This window comes from Castor canadensis, chromosome 4, assembly GCF_047511655.1.
Source record: "Castor canadensis chromosome 4, mCasCan1.hap1v2, whole genome shotgun sequence".
NCBI classification, from domain to species: Eukaryota; Metazoa; Chordata; class Mammalia; order Rodentia; family Castoridae; genus Castor; species Castor canadensis.
This window is the reverse complement of record NC_133389.1, coordinates 178,399,829-178,415,401: the sequence shown is the minus strand read 5'-3', so window position 1 is coordinate 178,415,401 and position 15,573 is coordinate 178,399,829. Positions and strand designations below refer to the sequence as shown.

The 15,573-nt window shown below is 42.7% G+C and overlaps 2 protein-coding genes across 4 annotated transcripts in view; both read right to left on the bottom strand.

Moving 5' to 3' along the window:
- Gigyf2 (GRB10 interacting GYF protein 2) overlaps window positions 1-7,729 on the bottom strand; it is a 128,499-nt gene extending 120,770 nt beyond the window's left edge. For all 3 annotated transcript variants that reach the window (XM_074072008.1, XM_074072010.1, XM_074072011.1), the window contains exons 1-3: window positions 7,624-7,729; window positions 4,030-4,092; window positions 1,447-1,512 (exon numbers count right to left, since the gene is read on the bottom strand). The gene's annotated coding sequence lies outside the window, so the exon portion shown is untranslated. The remainder of the gene's footprint in view (window positions 1-1,446; window positions 1,513-4,029; window positions 4,093-7,623) is intronic.
- On the bottom strand, window positions 4,099-8,037 carry LOC141422715 (uncharacterized). Its single transcript, XM_074072316.1, has 3 exons — window positions 7,752-8,037; window positions 7,266-7,615; window positions 4,099-7,234 (listed from the first exon to the last, which is right to left on the bottom strand). The coding sequence occupies exons 1-3, from the start codon at window positions 8,035-8,037 to the stop codon at window positions 6,980-6,982; spliced, it is 891 nt and encodes a 296-aa protein (XP_073928417.1). The 3' UTR covers window positions 4,099-6,979.
- Between the last annotated feature and the right edge of the window lie 7,536 nt (window positions 8,038-15,573).

The following is a 15,573-nucleotide window of genomic DNA, read 5'->3' as shown; positions in this document are numbered from 1 at the left end:
GAGTCTATGAAATCTACTCTTTAAATTCTTTCTGGCTCCCTAATACTGAAGAATTGTTTGATACTACAGAAAGTACCCCACCAATTAAAACTTCTAAAATAAATAACCAATTAATCACACCACAAATTAAATTCACATGCTTAAGAGTAATTTGCTAAATAAATCTTTACACAAGGTATTTTTTGAACCCCCTCAAATCAAAGAAATTTGTTAAAAATCTGAACTGGGGGACTGGATGTGATAGTGCACAGATACTCTGGAGGATAAAGCAAGAGGATCCAATGTTTGAAGCCAGTCTGGGCTACATGTCAAGTCTGTCTCAAAACAAAGTAAAAAGGTCTAGAGATGCAGCTCAGTGGTAAAGCACTTGCCTAGCATGCATAAGACCCTAGGTTCAATCCTCAACACCCACACAAAATAAAATTGTTTTACTTTTAAAAAAACTGGTAAGTTCTAATGGTGATGCTTGGAGAGACCCACTCGGGCCTCATTCACCAAAAAAATAAACATATATTAACTCTTCAGGACATATAAATTAAAACTGCAGAGCTCTATATACAAATTTTTTCTAGAACGCTAGAAAAGAAAAAAATGTCTAAAACTTCTATGGAAATCTGCCTAAAATAGCTCTCACTCTACCTTCTCTAAGACTTGCTACTACCCTTAAGAATGGAACCTTCTAGCTCACTATGTTTGCACTGCTGGACCCCAATGCCACTCAAAAACTAATTGCACTGATGGAAAACTGAACCAAGTACAACCAATCAAATTTTCCTTCCCAGGAATTTGAAATTTAAACACTGACCTAGTAATCAGCTAGCTAGTAGCACTAGAGCATGAGCATATATGCAGCTCCAAAGAATGAAGTAATCATTTTCTTCCCCATGTTTATTAAAGCATAAAAGGCCAGAAAGCAGAAAGACAGCTAAGGATAAAAAGAGACAGAGGATACTTCTGACCAACTGGGGAAAAAGTGCTATCTACACTTCCTTGGCTCCCAAATGCTCTCCCAATGTCTGGTGCACATTTGTCATTTAGCCAACTATTCTTGGGTTCTTTTTCTTCATACCTGCCCTCAAAATATTTCTCTTCCTGTTCCTTGCAACCAAAAAATCATTACAACAGCTTAACACACAAATTCAAACCAAGATCAATGCAGAAAGGTATGCTATTCTAGTTCATAAAGGATATGAGAGGCTTCTGAGTAGAAAAGAAGTTTCTACTCAGTACCCATAAGCTCAAGAGAAGTAACAAGACAAAATTAACTAAACCTAAAGGCAAAAAACACCTATTAGGGAGCTAAGGATACAGCTCAACAATAGAGCACTTAACTAGCATATGCAAAGGTCTGGGTTCAATTCTAAGTATCACAAAAAACAATAGTAATAATTTTTTAAATCACCTATTTGCATAAGCCCTTAACTTTGTGCTCCTCTTCTAACTTACCTGATCAAAAGTTCTGCTGATTCACAGCAGGAGGTTTGAGCAGACTTTGTTCAGGTCCTTTCAACACTGTGAATAACAGAAAGTATTAATGTAAATCACCTAGCAATCTCTTTGCAAACTTTAAAAGTATAATTATTCATTATGAATATATCTTACAGGAAATGGCTTAAAATGTTAGAATCGCCTGGTAAGTTTGTAAACTAAATTCTCTGCCAAGCGTAGTGATACACATCTGTAATCCCAGCTACTCTGGAGGCAGAAGCAGGAGGATCTCCTGAGCACAGGAGTTTAAGACTTGGGCAACACAGCAAAACTTTTGCTTCAAAAACAAACAAAACAAAAACTCTAAATTTCCCTCACACCTACAGAATCTAAGCAGTGTGCTAAACTGGGACAAAAAAAGGAAAAAAATATACATATTATATACATATATATATATATATATATATACACACATATACATATATAAAACAAAACATATTAAAAGTTCTAAGCAATTCTGATCATGCTGACAAATGAGCATCACTACAAGGCCTTAGGGAAGTGATTATTTGGGGTTTTATTCAAAACCGTATTATAGAGCTTTAGTATTAATTTTTGAAGTACATCTGATAGAAAAAAGTAATAGCAGCATCACAGCAATGTGAATCCTATGCAAATAATCCCTGAGTCTCCAGAAATCTGACCACTGCCAAAAAAAATTCAAGGAGCAAAGTACCAGGTGTGCCTTCAGCTGCAAAATCACAACCTGCTTTAAATGGTGTGCTGAAAAAACAATCTCAAAAATCCACAAGATGGTGATATTTCAAGTGACAAAAAGGAGACTGAAGCATAATAGCTTCAAATGGTGTCTTAACTAAAATCAAATGATGCAATGAATGCTATTAAAAAAAAAAAACTGAGTTGGATGTAGTAGCACACACCAGCACCAGGAAGGCACACACTCGGGAGGAGCCTGAGTTTGTGGCAAGCTTGGGCTACCTAGCAAGACCCTGTCTCAAAAATAAATAAACATTAAAACTGACAGTTTTATTAACAGCAAGAAAGAAACTTAAGAAAGCTACTTCCAACTTTGATTTAACTTTGAAAAAGTAGTCACATTATAATGTCTCAAAGTTCATCCAATTATAAACCCCTGCACTACTTTTTTTAAGGGCAGAAGGAATAGTAGAGAGAACTAGATAAATCAAACTCTCCCTATGCATCTAATTCAAGAGAACAAGCTCCAGGTATCACCTATTATAAAACAAGTTCAAAGTCAATGGCTCATGTCTGTAATCCTAGCTACTTGGGAGGATAAGATGAGGAGGATCACGGTTTGAAGGCAGCCTGGGCAAGTAATTCCAGAGACCCATGTCCAAAACAGCAGAGCAAAATGAAATGGCAACATGGCTCAAGCATAGAGTGCCGGCTTTGTAAGCACAAAGCCCTGAGTTCAAACCCCAGTCCCACCAAAAAAAAAAAAAAAAAAGTTCAAGCAATTAAGACTCTATAGTAAATAAGAAAATATAATATAAAATTGTATTCCTTACTTAATCACTCTAGGTAGGAAAATATGTAATTCTTTAAAAACATTTTTATAGCCAGGCTCCAGTGGCTCATGCCTGTAATACTAGCTACTCAGAAGGCAGAGACCACAGTATCTCAGTTCAAAGCCAGACAGGGCAAATAGTTCACAGGACCCTATCTTGAAAAAGAACCCACCACAAAAAAAAGGCTGGCGGAGTATTTCAAGTGTAGGCCCTAAGTTCAAGTGCCAGTACCACCCAAAAAAAAAAAAAAAAAAAAAAAAGGGCTGGTGTAATAGCTCAAGAGGTAAAACACCCTGCCTAGTAAGCGTGAGGCCCTGAGTTTAAATCCCAGTACTGAAAATAAATAAATACATAGCTAGATAGATGGATAAAAATAAAAACAATTTTATAAAATGAAGTTTGGTCACATAAGGGAACATTCTTTTGTTTTTCAAATCTTTCCCTTTTTCTCCCAAATTCACACAAAATTAAGGGCAAATAAACAACAGTTATCATTTTACATTCCTTCAAAATCTTTTATTTATTTTTTTCCCCCCCAGTACTAGGGTTCAAATTTAGGGCCTACACTTTGAGCCACTCCACCAGCCCTTATTTGTGATGGACTTTTTTTTTTGAGATAGGGTCTCTCAAACTATTTGCTTGGGCTGCCTTTGAAACCATGATCCTCCTGATCTCTGCCTCCTGAGTAGCTAGGATTACAGACATGAGCCACCAGCGCCCAGCTCCAAAACTAATTTAGCATATTTCATATGAGAGCATGACAAAATGAAAAGAGACATAATAACCATCTGATCAGGAACAATGGAATTCTGGGCCAGGGGTGCAGCTGAGTGGCACAGAGCATGCTAAGCATGCACACAGCCCAGAGTTCAGCCCCCAATCCCACAAAGGAAAAAAAGATTAGGATAAAGTAAGCTTATTCATGAAATGAAAATTTTCTCATGTTTTTTAAAGAGATATAATTCTCAGGGCATCAAAATGTAATGGAAACACCAGCATTTTAGGAAACCATAGCATGGGGAAAGGAAAGGTAAACAGATATTTAACTTGCCTCTAAAATACGTGGATTAACACCAACATAGGCTGTAGATTCAACCTGATGAGACTGGTCCCACTACAGAATAAAACAGAAAGTATGGAAATTTTAATCAGCAAAGGCTAACAGAGAACTTCAAAAAGTCCGATTTTGAAAATGGCACAAATCAAAGATCCTTTAGAAGGTCAAGGAACAGCAGTAATCTTTTCACCCCAAAAAAGACCTCCAAACAATAATCACTATCAATAGTCATCTTCCATCTGAAGGTGAACAAAAAGAGAACAAACATATGGAATATTAAAATGCAGAGTCATGAGAAGAAACAAGATATGACATCAAAGACATTATAATTTGGAAATGTCAGAAAGTAGACACAGGAACAAGAGGAATAAATGCAATTAGTTCAAACACTACATCATCACTACCATCACTATGTCCTCTTTTAGCAAGGAGCTCCATTCACACCCTGACCTTGTAATTCCTATCTTCACATGATCTTGAGGCAAGCCTACTACAAATTATTTTTCATGTAGGCAATTCATTAGCTTCAAAACCAAAATACTAAATTCCTCAGGTAAACTAAAATGAAAGAGGATACTTATGAAAGTTCAGTAGTAATATGGAGATAAACTGGAAAGAAATCAGAAAATAAATTTTCCCCAGTCTATTAAACATCAGATCAATTTGAGAACTAGCAAACAGCGGAAAAAGTTCTAAACATGTAAATACTATAAAGAATGTTTACACAAATTAACCGGAGAGTCCCTGAGGCATTTAAAACTAGGCTGGACAATAAAGAATTTTTTCTTTAATTCCTTACTAGCAGCTAAGGATAACTTAAAACACTTAGTCCACCTGACTACAGTCTTTAATCTTGTGTCTAAATGTCAAAGGAAATTCCTCACTTCCAAATATTCTTAAATTTCCAAAGATACCCTTCTTAAAAAGCCATTCCTTTTGAAAAATACTTCCAGGCAGATTATCACCAATATCATTTGAAAACTTATATTTAAGGGAGACTCCCATCTCCAAAATAACATGAGCAAAATGGACTGGAAGCGTGGCTCAAGTAGTAGAGTGCCTGCTTTGCAAGGGCAAAGCCCTGAGTTCAAACCCCAGTCCCATAAAAAGAAAAAAAACCAAACTTATTTTTAAGAAAGAAAATAAGCACTATAACTTCCTAAAATATATGAACTTCCAAATGGGGGTGGGAGGTGTTGGCCCAAATCTCCAGGATGTGACGTTCCTTTCTAGGATCTAAGAATCATATGAAATGCCAGCAATCAGGGGGCTGAGGCAGGAGGATCACAAGATCAAGGCCAGCCTGGGCTACATAGTGCTAATCTATCTCAAAAAACCAAAAAAGTCACAAGAGAAAAAAGATAAAAAGATTCCAAGATAGTGAATGATCCATCTCATCTTTATACCAAGGAGGTCAGACACCTATTTCTACCAGTCTTCCTTTCACTCCTGCCTTTCTGCCTAGGCTAGCCTCTGTGCTTTTCCTAGCTAACCACTCTCTGATAGCTCCCAACTCAGTTTTTGTCTCAGGGTCTTTGCAGTTGCTGCACCCTAGCCTGAAGCACTCTTCATTCTTTACCTGTCAGGTCTTTACTCAAATGTAAGCTTACTCAGAAACCTTCTCAGGGGACTCAACTTAAAATTAACACCTCCCCCAACTCCCTATTTTATTTTTTTCCCCATCATTTATCCTTACACTATACAGATAGTCCCCGACCTAGAATTTACTATTGTGCAAAAAACAATATATGCTCAGCAAAAACCATTCTTAAAATTTTGAGTATTAATCCTTTCCCAGGCTAGGGACGTGTTCCCTGGCAATACTGGCCAGTGACCAGTGAGCCACAGCTCCCAGCCACAGTATCACAAGAAGAAATAACCAAGACCTTACAGTGGACTGCTGAACTGTGATATGCAGTAGATTAGGTATATTAAATGCATTTTTGACTTACAATGGGTTTATGAGGACCCCCATCATTAAGTCAAGGAGGGAAAGCATCTGTATATTTTACCTAAGTATTTATTTATCTGTCTAGAAATGAGTTCCACAGAGAATTTTTGTGTCTCAACACTCAACAGTACTGTACAGTAAGTGCTCAATGTATGCCCAATTAAGTGAATGAATGAATGAATAAATGGAAAGTCCCTTTTCCCTCCCCAACCTCAAAAGTGTAAAGTGCTTTGTCAAGGGTGTGAAGTCTTTTTCCTTTCTAGTAAATCACTACCATCACCAGCGTATTCCTCAGTGTTAAATACCAAAGGAAGGATCACGTGACATTTTTCCAGATACATGCCACTTTTAAATGTTTTTCTAGTGTCCTCTTCTGATGTCAACATCTGATGTAACAGGAAAGTACATATTCCAGTTTAAGCAATCCAAAACCTGCTACACTGACTAGTAAAACATATAAAAATATCAATGAATGAAAGCGTTTGCGTTCTACCTGAAAAGGGCAGACTCTGTGAGGCCAGAGCTGCAATTAGAATGAAAGTAAACACACAGAAAGAATGCCAAAAATAAAATCCTTCTTCCTAAGCTAAGAATTCATTAAATGCTGAAAAGGAAACACTACCTAAGAATAGCTTCCCAGAATACATCTCCGTGAACCAAAATTGCTTATAATCCAAGGTATATAATACTGGATAGAAGTCATGGCGGGGTCTAGTCCCTTTCTTAATTTCTTGTAAGTCAGAATGGAATACTTACCTTTCTTACAGAGAGACTGGGTGTGTTTTAAGTGCTTTGACTTTTAGGAAAATGGAGGTGGGGGAGGAACAGCACCAGATAAACGCAAAGCAACGCTATTGCTTCCCAAACACGGTCATACAACCTGCTTCTTTCATCCCCTCTTTCCCTGGTCGCATGGTTTGTATTTTAGCCACAAAACTGAAGTGCTCAGAGTGCTTCGTGGGAAACTGCTTACACATAAAACTAATGCCCATTTCAACCTGATGCGAACGTTCGGGTCCCCACAGCTGCCAGCCTCGGTCTTGGGATCCGATCATGGCTCCACCTTGCCTCGGGCCTGGTCCAGACCCGGCTCTCGCCATGGAAGCAGGCTCTCCCGTCCAGATGCTCCGTGGGGAAGGCGAGGGCGCACCTCCCAGGGGCAGGTGTGGGCAGGAGGGCCAGCAGGAGCAGCTGTCGGGCCGCAGCAGCTGTTACCCGGGGCACCCCGAGGCTGGGCGGGTGGCTGGCCTGCGACGAGCGAGGGGCGGACGGCGAGCACTCCGGCCCTGAGCAAGCCGGCCTGACACTGCCCACCCCGCCGCCCTCCTCCCTTCCTCGGCTCCCCCCGCGAAGCCACAAGGGCAGCGGCAAAGGGGGCTCCCCGCGGCCGGGCCCGCCGTGCTCCTCGCCCGGGAGGCAGCTCCCTCCAGCCCCACACCTGACCTGTCCCCTCGTCTGACGCCCCGAGCCGGCCGCGGCCGCTACCCAGGCGGCCCGTGGGTGTCCATGCGGCCGGGTCGGACCGGAGCGACGGGAACGCGAGTGAGGGCGGGAGGCTCGGGAGGCCCAGGGCGGGGCGGCAGGACTGGGGCACTAAGCGGAGCCAGGCAGGAGAGCGGGACGGAGTCACTGGTTACCTGCGGTCCGGGACAGGGAGTCTCTCAGAACCCAAGTCAGTCCTCAGCCTCAACAACACAAGATGGCCGACACGTCGCCACGCACGTCACGTGACAGCGCGCTCCGCCACGCCCCCTTCTCTGCCCACGCCCCGCCTCGCTCCCTCCCCACTCTCCAGCCTCCCACACGTCCTTCTTCTCTGCTGCTGCCCGCCCCTCTGCCCGGGCACGCCCCTTTCCGAGACCCGGATGAAAGGCTGGCAGAGGGCGGGGCCGCTGCAACGCGCCGGCGCGTACTGGGCTCCCTTGGCCGCAGTTCCCCGCCTGCCCTTGAGTTGAGCTGGTGTCCACGGTTGGACCCGAGCCAAGGTTCCTGTGACTCACTGTCCTATGCACCCAATCCAGGCCCCGTTTGCAGTTCAAAAATCTCCGCATCTCTTGCGAGCTGATTTTTTTTCCGAGCTAGAACTTTTCCACAGCTTTTTGTCCAGCATTTTTCTGCCAGTTTGTCATCAGAGGGCGAAGGAGAAGCTGAAATTCAAAGCAGCTTCCCTTCTGGTAGAACTGGGAATTCATCCTGGAGTGCTGGAATGTGACAGCTGGGAAGGATTTTGGAGCTCTGATTCCCTTCTCCTACACCCGGGCCTACAATCCCTCCCATAAATTGCTCCCATTTTAAGGTTGCTAGATAAAATACAGGGAACCCAGCGAAGAAATTATCCATTGTTTTTCCGAAACGCAGATTCAGGTTGGTGTCCTGTATTTTTATTTGCTAAAGTTGGTCAGTTTACCTTCTCGGGTCATCCCATTCTTTCAGTGCTTCCGGTCTTTCCCTCCCCCATCCGTTGATACGGGGATCGATCCAGGACTTCACACATGCTGGGCAAGCACTTACCACTGAGCTGTAACCCCAACCCTCCCTCTCTCCCTGTTTACAGGATCCTTCCCATCAACTTTTAAAGAAAAATACTCAGATGTCTCCCATCTTAAAAACAAATGGTAAGAACTCCAGTTCCCTCTCCACTACCTCTCTGGGTCTCTCGTTGTTCCCTTTCAAAGCCACACTGCGCCAAAGAGTTGCTATCCACCTATTGATTACCCTAAGGACACCTCAACCCACAGCTGGAGATTTTCAGTCTTCATCAATGTTATTGATCACTTCCCTTGACAGTCACACCCTTGCTACTCAACATGGCCCGGCAGGATCAGCATCCCCCAAGAGTTTGTTAGAAATGCAAAATCTCAAATGGATCCTTCCCAGTCCCATTCTGATGAACCCTACCCTTGATCATCCATACTGCACCCCTTCCCTGGTTCTTCCCCGACCTTAATGCCCAGGTGTGTGTTTTTTTGAGCACATTCACACAAGCCATTTGGTTTTAGTGTTTGCACATACGATTTCCTGTTGTTACACTACTGTTCCCAGCATTTACCCCATCTTGTTCATCTTTGAAAACCTAAACCATATGTTACTGCCTTGATGACATGTTTTTTTGTTTGTTTTTGCAACGTTGGGGATTGAACCCAGGGCCTCCAGGGCCTCCTGTAGGCTAGATAAGCACTCTACCTTTAAGCTACAGCCCCAGCCCTCTGTGAAGATTTCTTTAATCGCTTCCATAAGACCGAAGTTAATCTCTTGAACTATAACATTTAAGAAAATACCAACTATACTAGCAAGCCTTACGTGCGAACCACCTCATTAAGTGCTTATTTGCGGTGCTGTGACAGGGCTATGGAGCCCTAAGAAAGCAGCCAAAGCATCTGAGAGAAGTGCTTTCCTCTTCCAACTCTCAGCCAGGATGCCAACCCCAGGCTGGCTGACAGCAGAGCCCATCTCCCTACACCGTACCTACTTTTTTAATTTGCACATGGTAAAATTTAATATTTTTCATATACAGTTCTCCAACTTTTGACAAACGTTCATAAGTATGTGTAACTATCATCATAATCAAGGTACAAAACTATCTTATCACCCACAAAAGTTCCCTCAGTGACCCTTGAAAGTCAGCCCTCACTTCCACTCCAGACACTGCAAACACTGGTCTATTTTCTGTCTTCATAGTTTTACCTCATAATGTCACGCGGGCAGAACAAACATAGTATGAAGCCTGTTGAGGCTCACTTCTTTCACTTAACACAATTCCTGATTCATCCAGATTGTTACGTGTTTCAGGACTTTCTTCTCTTTTATTGCTGACTAGTATGTCTTTGTAGGTATACACTACTATTTGCTTATCTACTCCTTAATTGAGGGACATTTGGGCTGTTTTCAGTTCAGGATTATTAGTAAAGCCTCTATAAATATTCACACGCAAGCATTTGTGCGAACAACGGTTTTTATTTCCCCTGGATAAACATCTAGGAATGGGATTGATGGCTGTGTAGTGCTTATTTGACTTCATCGGAAACTGTCAAACTGTTTCTCAGAGTGCGTTGACCATATTTTTAGCCCCAAATTACAAGCTTCCAGAAAGCAGGAACCAAAGTTAGGGAATGGTGATGATAGTGATCGAAGCCAACAAAATCCCATGCTTTTGCCATTCCCACCCTGTATTACTCAGCATTGCATCCTGAGCAGCCATTTATTGACCAAATGCTCCATAAATACTTATAGCATCAGATACATTCTTGATTTTCTCATTAGGAAGGGTGCATTCTTTTTCTCCTTTTAGTCACCCTGTCTCTCCAATGTTTCAATAAATAATGCTTTTTAAAATACAACAGTAGACAGATGCAAGCTGTAGTCAGGGATAATGACAAAGTTTTGGATGTATGCATTATATCATTGTGAGAAGCAGAGAAGTTGAGAATAATAGGAGTGGGGATTGGAGTTTAATCTGAAATGAATTTAATTTGTAATGAATCCAGGCTCATCACTTGTGACAGATTGCAATTTTTTTCTAAACATAGCTGCAACAATATCTTCCAGTCAACATACTCTTCTAGAACCTTCTCTACTCTTTCTAGCAGTAGAGGCAAATTCTCCTCCCCTCATATCCTCTTAATAGAAGGTGACAGTAGTAAAACAACTGACTCCCCATGCTAGGTCATGAGGGGTGACACAGTTTCCACCTTGCTCTCTGAAACGCTCTCTTTTGAAGCAAAGCTACCACTTACTAAGTCCAAATGTCCTGTGGCTGCCTAAAGCCCAGAGGGAAGGCCCTTGTATGTAGCTGCCCCATCAACAGTCCAAACTGAAGCCCATTTGACAGCCAGCATCGACAACCAGACATCTGAGTGAAAAATGCCACTAGATGATTCCAGCCTGAGTAGTTTGCTCATCCCCAGGGATCAAAAGTCAAGATGTCATGAGCCACAACCATGGCACCTCGAGGCACCTTGTCTGAATCCTGATATGTTGAATCATTAGCGTAATAAAATGGCCACTTTAAGTCATTAAGTCTTGGAGTCATTTGTTCATATCAACAGTGGCTGGAATATCATTATTATGGATCAAAGTGTGTCTTTCAAAAAGATATGTTGGCATCCTAATACCAAGTATCTCAGAAAGTGGCCTTATTTGGAGATAGGTCTTCAAAGGGGTAAATCAAGCTAAATGAGGCCTTTAATGAGGGCCCTAATCCAATATGGCCTGTGTCTTTATAAACATGGGAAATGTAGACACACACACACACACACACACACACACACACGCACAAAGAAAATCATGTGAAGATGAAGGCAGATAATGGCCAAAGATTGCTAGCAGCTACCAGAAGCTAGGGGAGGTGCATGGAACAGATTGTCCCTCACAGTCTCAGAAAGAACACCTTGAACTTGGACTTCTATCCGCCATAACTGGGAGACAATGAATTTCAGCTCTAAGCTTCTGGGTGTGTGGTCCTTCATTATGGCAGCCCTAGCAAAATGCTACACTGGCCTGAAAGCATGAAGAGGCCATGGAAATGAAGGAGATTACAGAGCTAAAGATCTGAGAGGCATACACAGAAAGAAGTTTGAAATCTTGGGGAATCAGCCACAACCAGCCATTGTAGAGAGTAAGGAGCTCAGACAGACTCTTGGAAGGAAAAGGTGTTGCTGGACAGATAGAAGTCCCAGATGGAACCAGGCTCCAGAAGGAGTCATTCAGAGAGGAGGAGGAGGAAAAGACCAGTTGGTACTGCCGAATCTGCCGAAGCATCAAAGAGAAGGGGACTGGTGAAATGGCCATGATTTCATGCTTAGAAATATACAGAACAGGGAGAACAGAAGGTTAGGAGAGAGAGTGATGAGGAAGAGGACGTAGAAATTTGGAAGTGTACAGAAAAGTAAATGGAGCAGTTAGTGCACAGGGCAGTGGTCACTCAGGTTGGGACAGGGTTTAGATTTGGTTTGGTTTGTCCTCTACAGGCTCATGTGTTAGAAGCTTGGTCCCAGCATGGTGATGTGAAGAGGTGGTGAGACCTTTAAGAGGTAGGACCCACTGGGAATTCATTAGGCCATTGGGGATACTGCCCCTGGATGGAATTAAGGTAGTTCTTGTGGGATTCTGATTGTTTTCATGAGAGTGAGTTAATATAAAAGAGCCCCTGCCCATGCTTTGACTTCTTGTCTTGCCGTGTGATCTCTTCCTCTCACATGTGTTGCTACCACAATGTCTTTGCTATGATGTGACACAGCCACGGCAGCCCTTGCCAGAGCCAGTGCTATGGTACTTGAACTGTCAGCCTCCAAACTGTGAGCTAAATAACCTCTTTTCCTTATAAAGTACCCAGCCTTGGGTTTTTGTGATAGTAATGGTAATAGACTAACAGAGAACCCTAACTAAGAGGGTTAAGAACACAGCTGGAAACCAAAGGGAGAACACACGGAAGAGAGAGGCTGAACATGGCACACCAGAGAGCTGAGCAAACATCAAAGGGGAACATAGATGTCAACAATGGAAATAAATCCATTTTTAAAGATTTCCTTCAATATTTTATTTATATCAAAATACTTAAAAATGAAGTAGCATCATTACTTAAGTTTTAGCTTTATTATGTAGAACTTTGTCAGAAAAATAAAACTCTTGATACAAATAAATCCATTTTTGTGTTTGAAAAAACAGGTTCAATTATAAAAGTACTTGTGTAATTTTAATTCTTTTCTCACATCCAAGAAAACCAAATCATTAAAAAAAAAAAATTGAAAAAATCTTGGAATACAGCTGGGCTCCAGTTGCTCAGCCTATAACCCTAGACACTTTGGAGGCCAGCCCCAATCTCCAAGCAACCCCCTCTCCAAAACACCCAGAGCAAAACAGGTAGGGGTGTGGCTCAAGTGGTGGAGTGCCTGCTTTGCAAGCGTGAAGCTGTGAGTTCAAACCCCAGTCCTCCCAGGGAATGCAACATATGTAGTCTTTTACCTAATGCCCCATGGTGTGTCCCAAAAGGCTATATGGTTTTTACTGAGGTTTTTGCATATTTAGAGTTTCATATTTCTGCTTTCCCCAAGGTCTCCCACGTGCTGTTTCTCACTTTTTGTTGTCATTGATTCCCCTCTTTGTGTGTGTATGTATATGTGCGCGTGTGTGTGTGTGTGGCACTAGGCAAGCTCTTTACCACTTGAGCCATGTCCCAGCCCTCCTCTCTTCTTTAGTAAGAATTATTCAGAGTTGTGGGGAGGTGGGTAGCAGTTGTCATCAGAGTAAAGTAGTATATATTTATGGGTTTAAAATTTTGTAAATGCAAAAATCATACCTGTTCCTATTCCAGAAATTGGGGGTGGGGTGGGGTGAAGGAGAATAGTAGAGGGGGTGAATTCAAGTATATTTGATACATTGTAAGAACTTGTGAAATGCTGCAATGTACCCCCACCCAGCACAACAATAAAGGAAAAAATAAATGAATAAATTTTAAAAATAATAGACATACTCCTTAAGGATGTATAAATCCAAAAAAAAAAAAAAACACAGTTTTAGAGTTCAAAAACATCTAAAGGAAAAAAATTAACACCTCACCCCCCAACACACACATGCCCTACATAGAGCCTCCTCCCCTCAGTCTCGTGTGGTTTTCCCAGTGTTGCATGTGTAAGCAGAATAGCCTCCTTCATTCTCAGGACCACTGCGTGCTAGGAAACAATGGTTGTCCAGAAAGTCACCTGGTCACCGATCTTCAGTCTTCCTGGTAGAGGCATGGTAGATGTCGCCCATCTAAAACAAGCAAACAAAACAAAACGGTTGAACATTGTTGAACTGCTCTGCTCTGGGCCTTTTCCCAAGGAACTAGATGACTTCGAGGCTTCCGTGTCGGCTTTTAAGGGCTGCCCAGAAATGCTCATTTAGGTAGATAATCCGTAATCTACTGAATTGGTCCCTGCTGATAGAAATACCACTGTTTTTGCTGTTACCAACACCACTGGCATGAGTATTCCCTTTCATATGTCCCTTTTCATTTTTATGTGTACCTACAGGATAAATTTCAAGGCAAGGTCAAAACTCCTGAGTAAAGCCAGGAGTGGTTGTGCACACCTTTAATCCCGGTACTCAAGGAGGCTAATGCAGGGGGATCATGGGTTTTAGCTACATATTGAGACTGTCTCCAAAACAAAATCAAAAAACCTCATGAGTAGCTCTGGAGTGGACAACTGCCATGCTTTGGTAACTGTTCTGCATTTAAAATACTTTCCTACATTTGGGAAAAATGAGGATCCTGGTGAGAGGAGGTGCTACTCCCACCCCCCACATGTGGGCACGTGACTGGGCTCAGACTCAGACACTGGATCTGAGGTAAATGGCCTGGAGAAGTAGGACACCACAGAGCTCTGGGCAGCCAGAGTAGCGGCACCATCCCTGGCTGGTTCCCAGGTGTGTTCTTGGCTACTGTCCCAGCTGCCTGGCCTCCTGCCTATTTCCTTAGCTCACCCCCCAAACCCTGCCAGCCCTGCTGGGGATTCTGGGAGCTCCAGGTGTCTTCTCAATGACTTCCTTTTCTGCTTACATCTGTCTAGCTTAGTTCTGTCACTTGCAATTCAGAACCCTGACAGACTCTGAGGCTGTCACTGATTCTCGCTAATAAAGCTGACCTTTGTGACCAGGAAGATAGTGGGGGAATGACAGAGCATGCTTTCTGAAGCCAGGTCTTAAAGGATATTGTGACTTATGTATGCTTTACTTCCTTTTGTAGCACTTGCTGTGGGGGAAGCCAAACGCCATGTGTAAGGACACCCAAGCAGCCCGACGGAGAGTTTTGCACACAGGGATTCAAAGACTCCTGCAAACAGCCAGCAGCCACTCACAAGTCACGGGAGTGAGTCACATTGGAAGCAGAGTCTCCAGCCCCAGCCCAGCTGGCATTTTAACTGCAGCCACATGAGAGACCCTGAAGCAGCCCCACCCAGTTAAACTGCTTCTGAATTCCTGACTCTTAGAAATTGTGTGACATGGTAAATATTAATTATTGTTTTAAGCCACTAAGTCATTGAGTGATTTGTCAATGCAAAAATAAGTAACTAATACAAATTTTAATGTTCATAGTCACCAAATTGCCCTTCAAAAAGCCAGCATCAAGGGCTGGGAGCATGGTTCAAAGGTAGCAAGATCAAGGCTCTGAATTCAAACCCCAGACCACCAAAACAATCACCAGATATCCAGGTGTTGTGGTGCACTCCTATAATCCCAGCACTTAAGAGGCAGAAGCAGGAGCATAAATTTGAGCCAGCCTGGGCTATATAGAAAGACCCTGTCTCAAACAAACAAACAAACAAACATAGCAGCAACGTACACTCCCACTAACACCACATGACTAAAGTGACTGTCTTGGAAAGAGATGGGAGGAGGCCGGAGACTGACCCTTAATAAAGTCCCATCCTCAGCACGTCCCTCAGCTGTGGAATCCTACATTGGCTCCCTAGGACTCGCAGCTACCACAGGACCCAGTGGATGTCTGTGAAACCATTGTTCTTATATAGCTGGGCCAGGTGAGCAAGCATGGGCCAGAATCCGGCCTGGTGGCCAAGGGGAGTCAGCAAGGAGACAAAGGCACAGGTGTC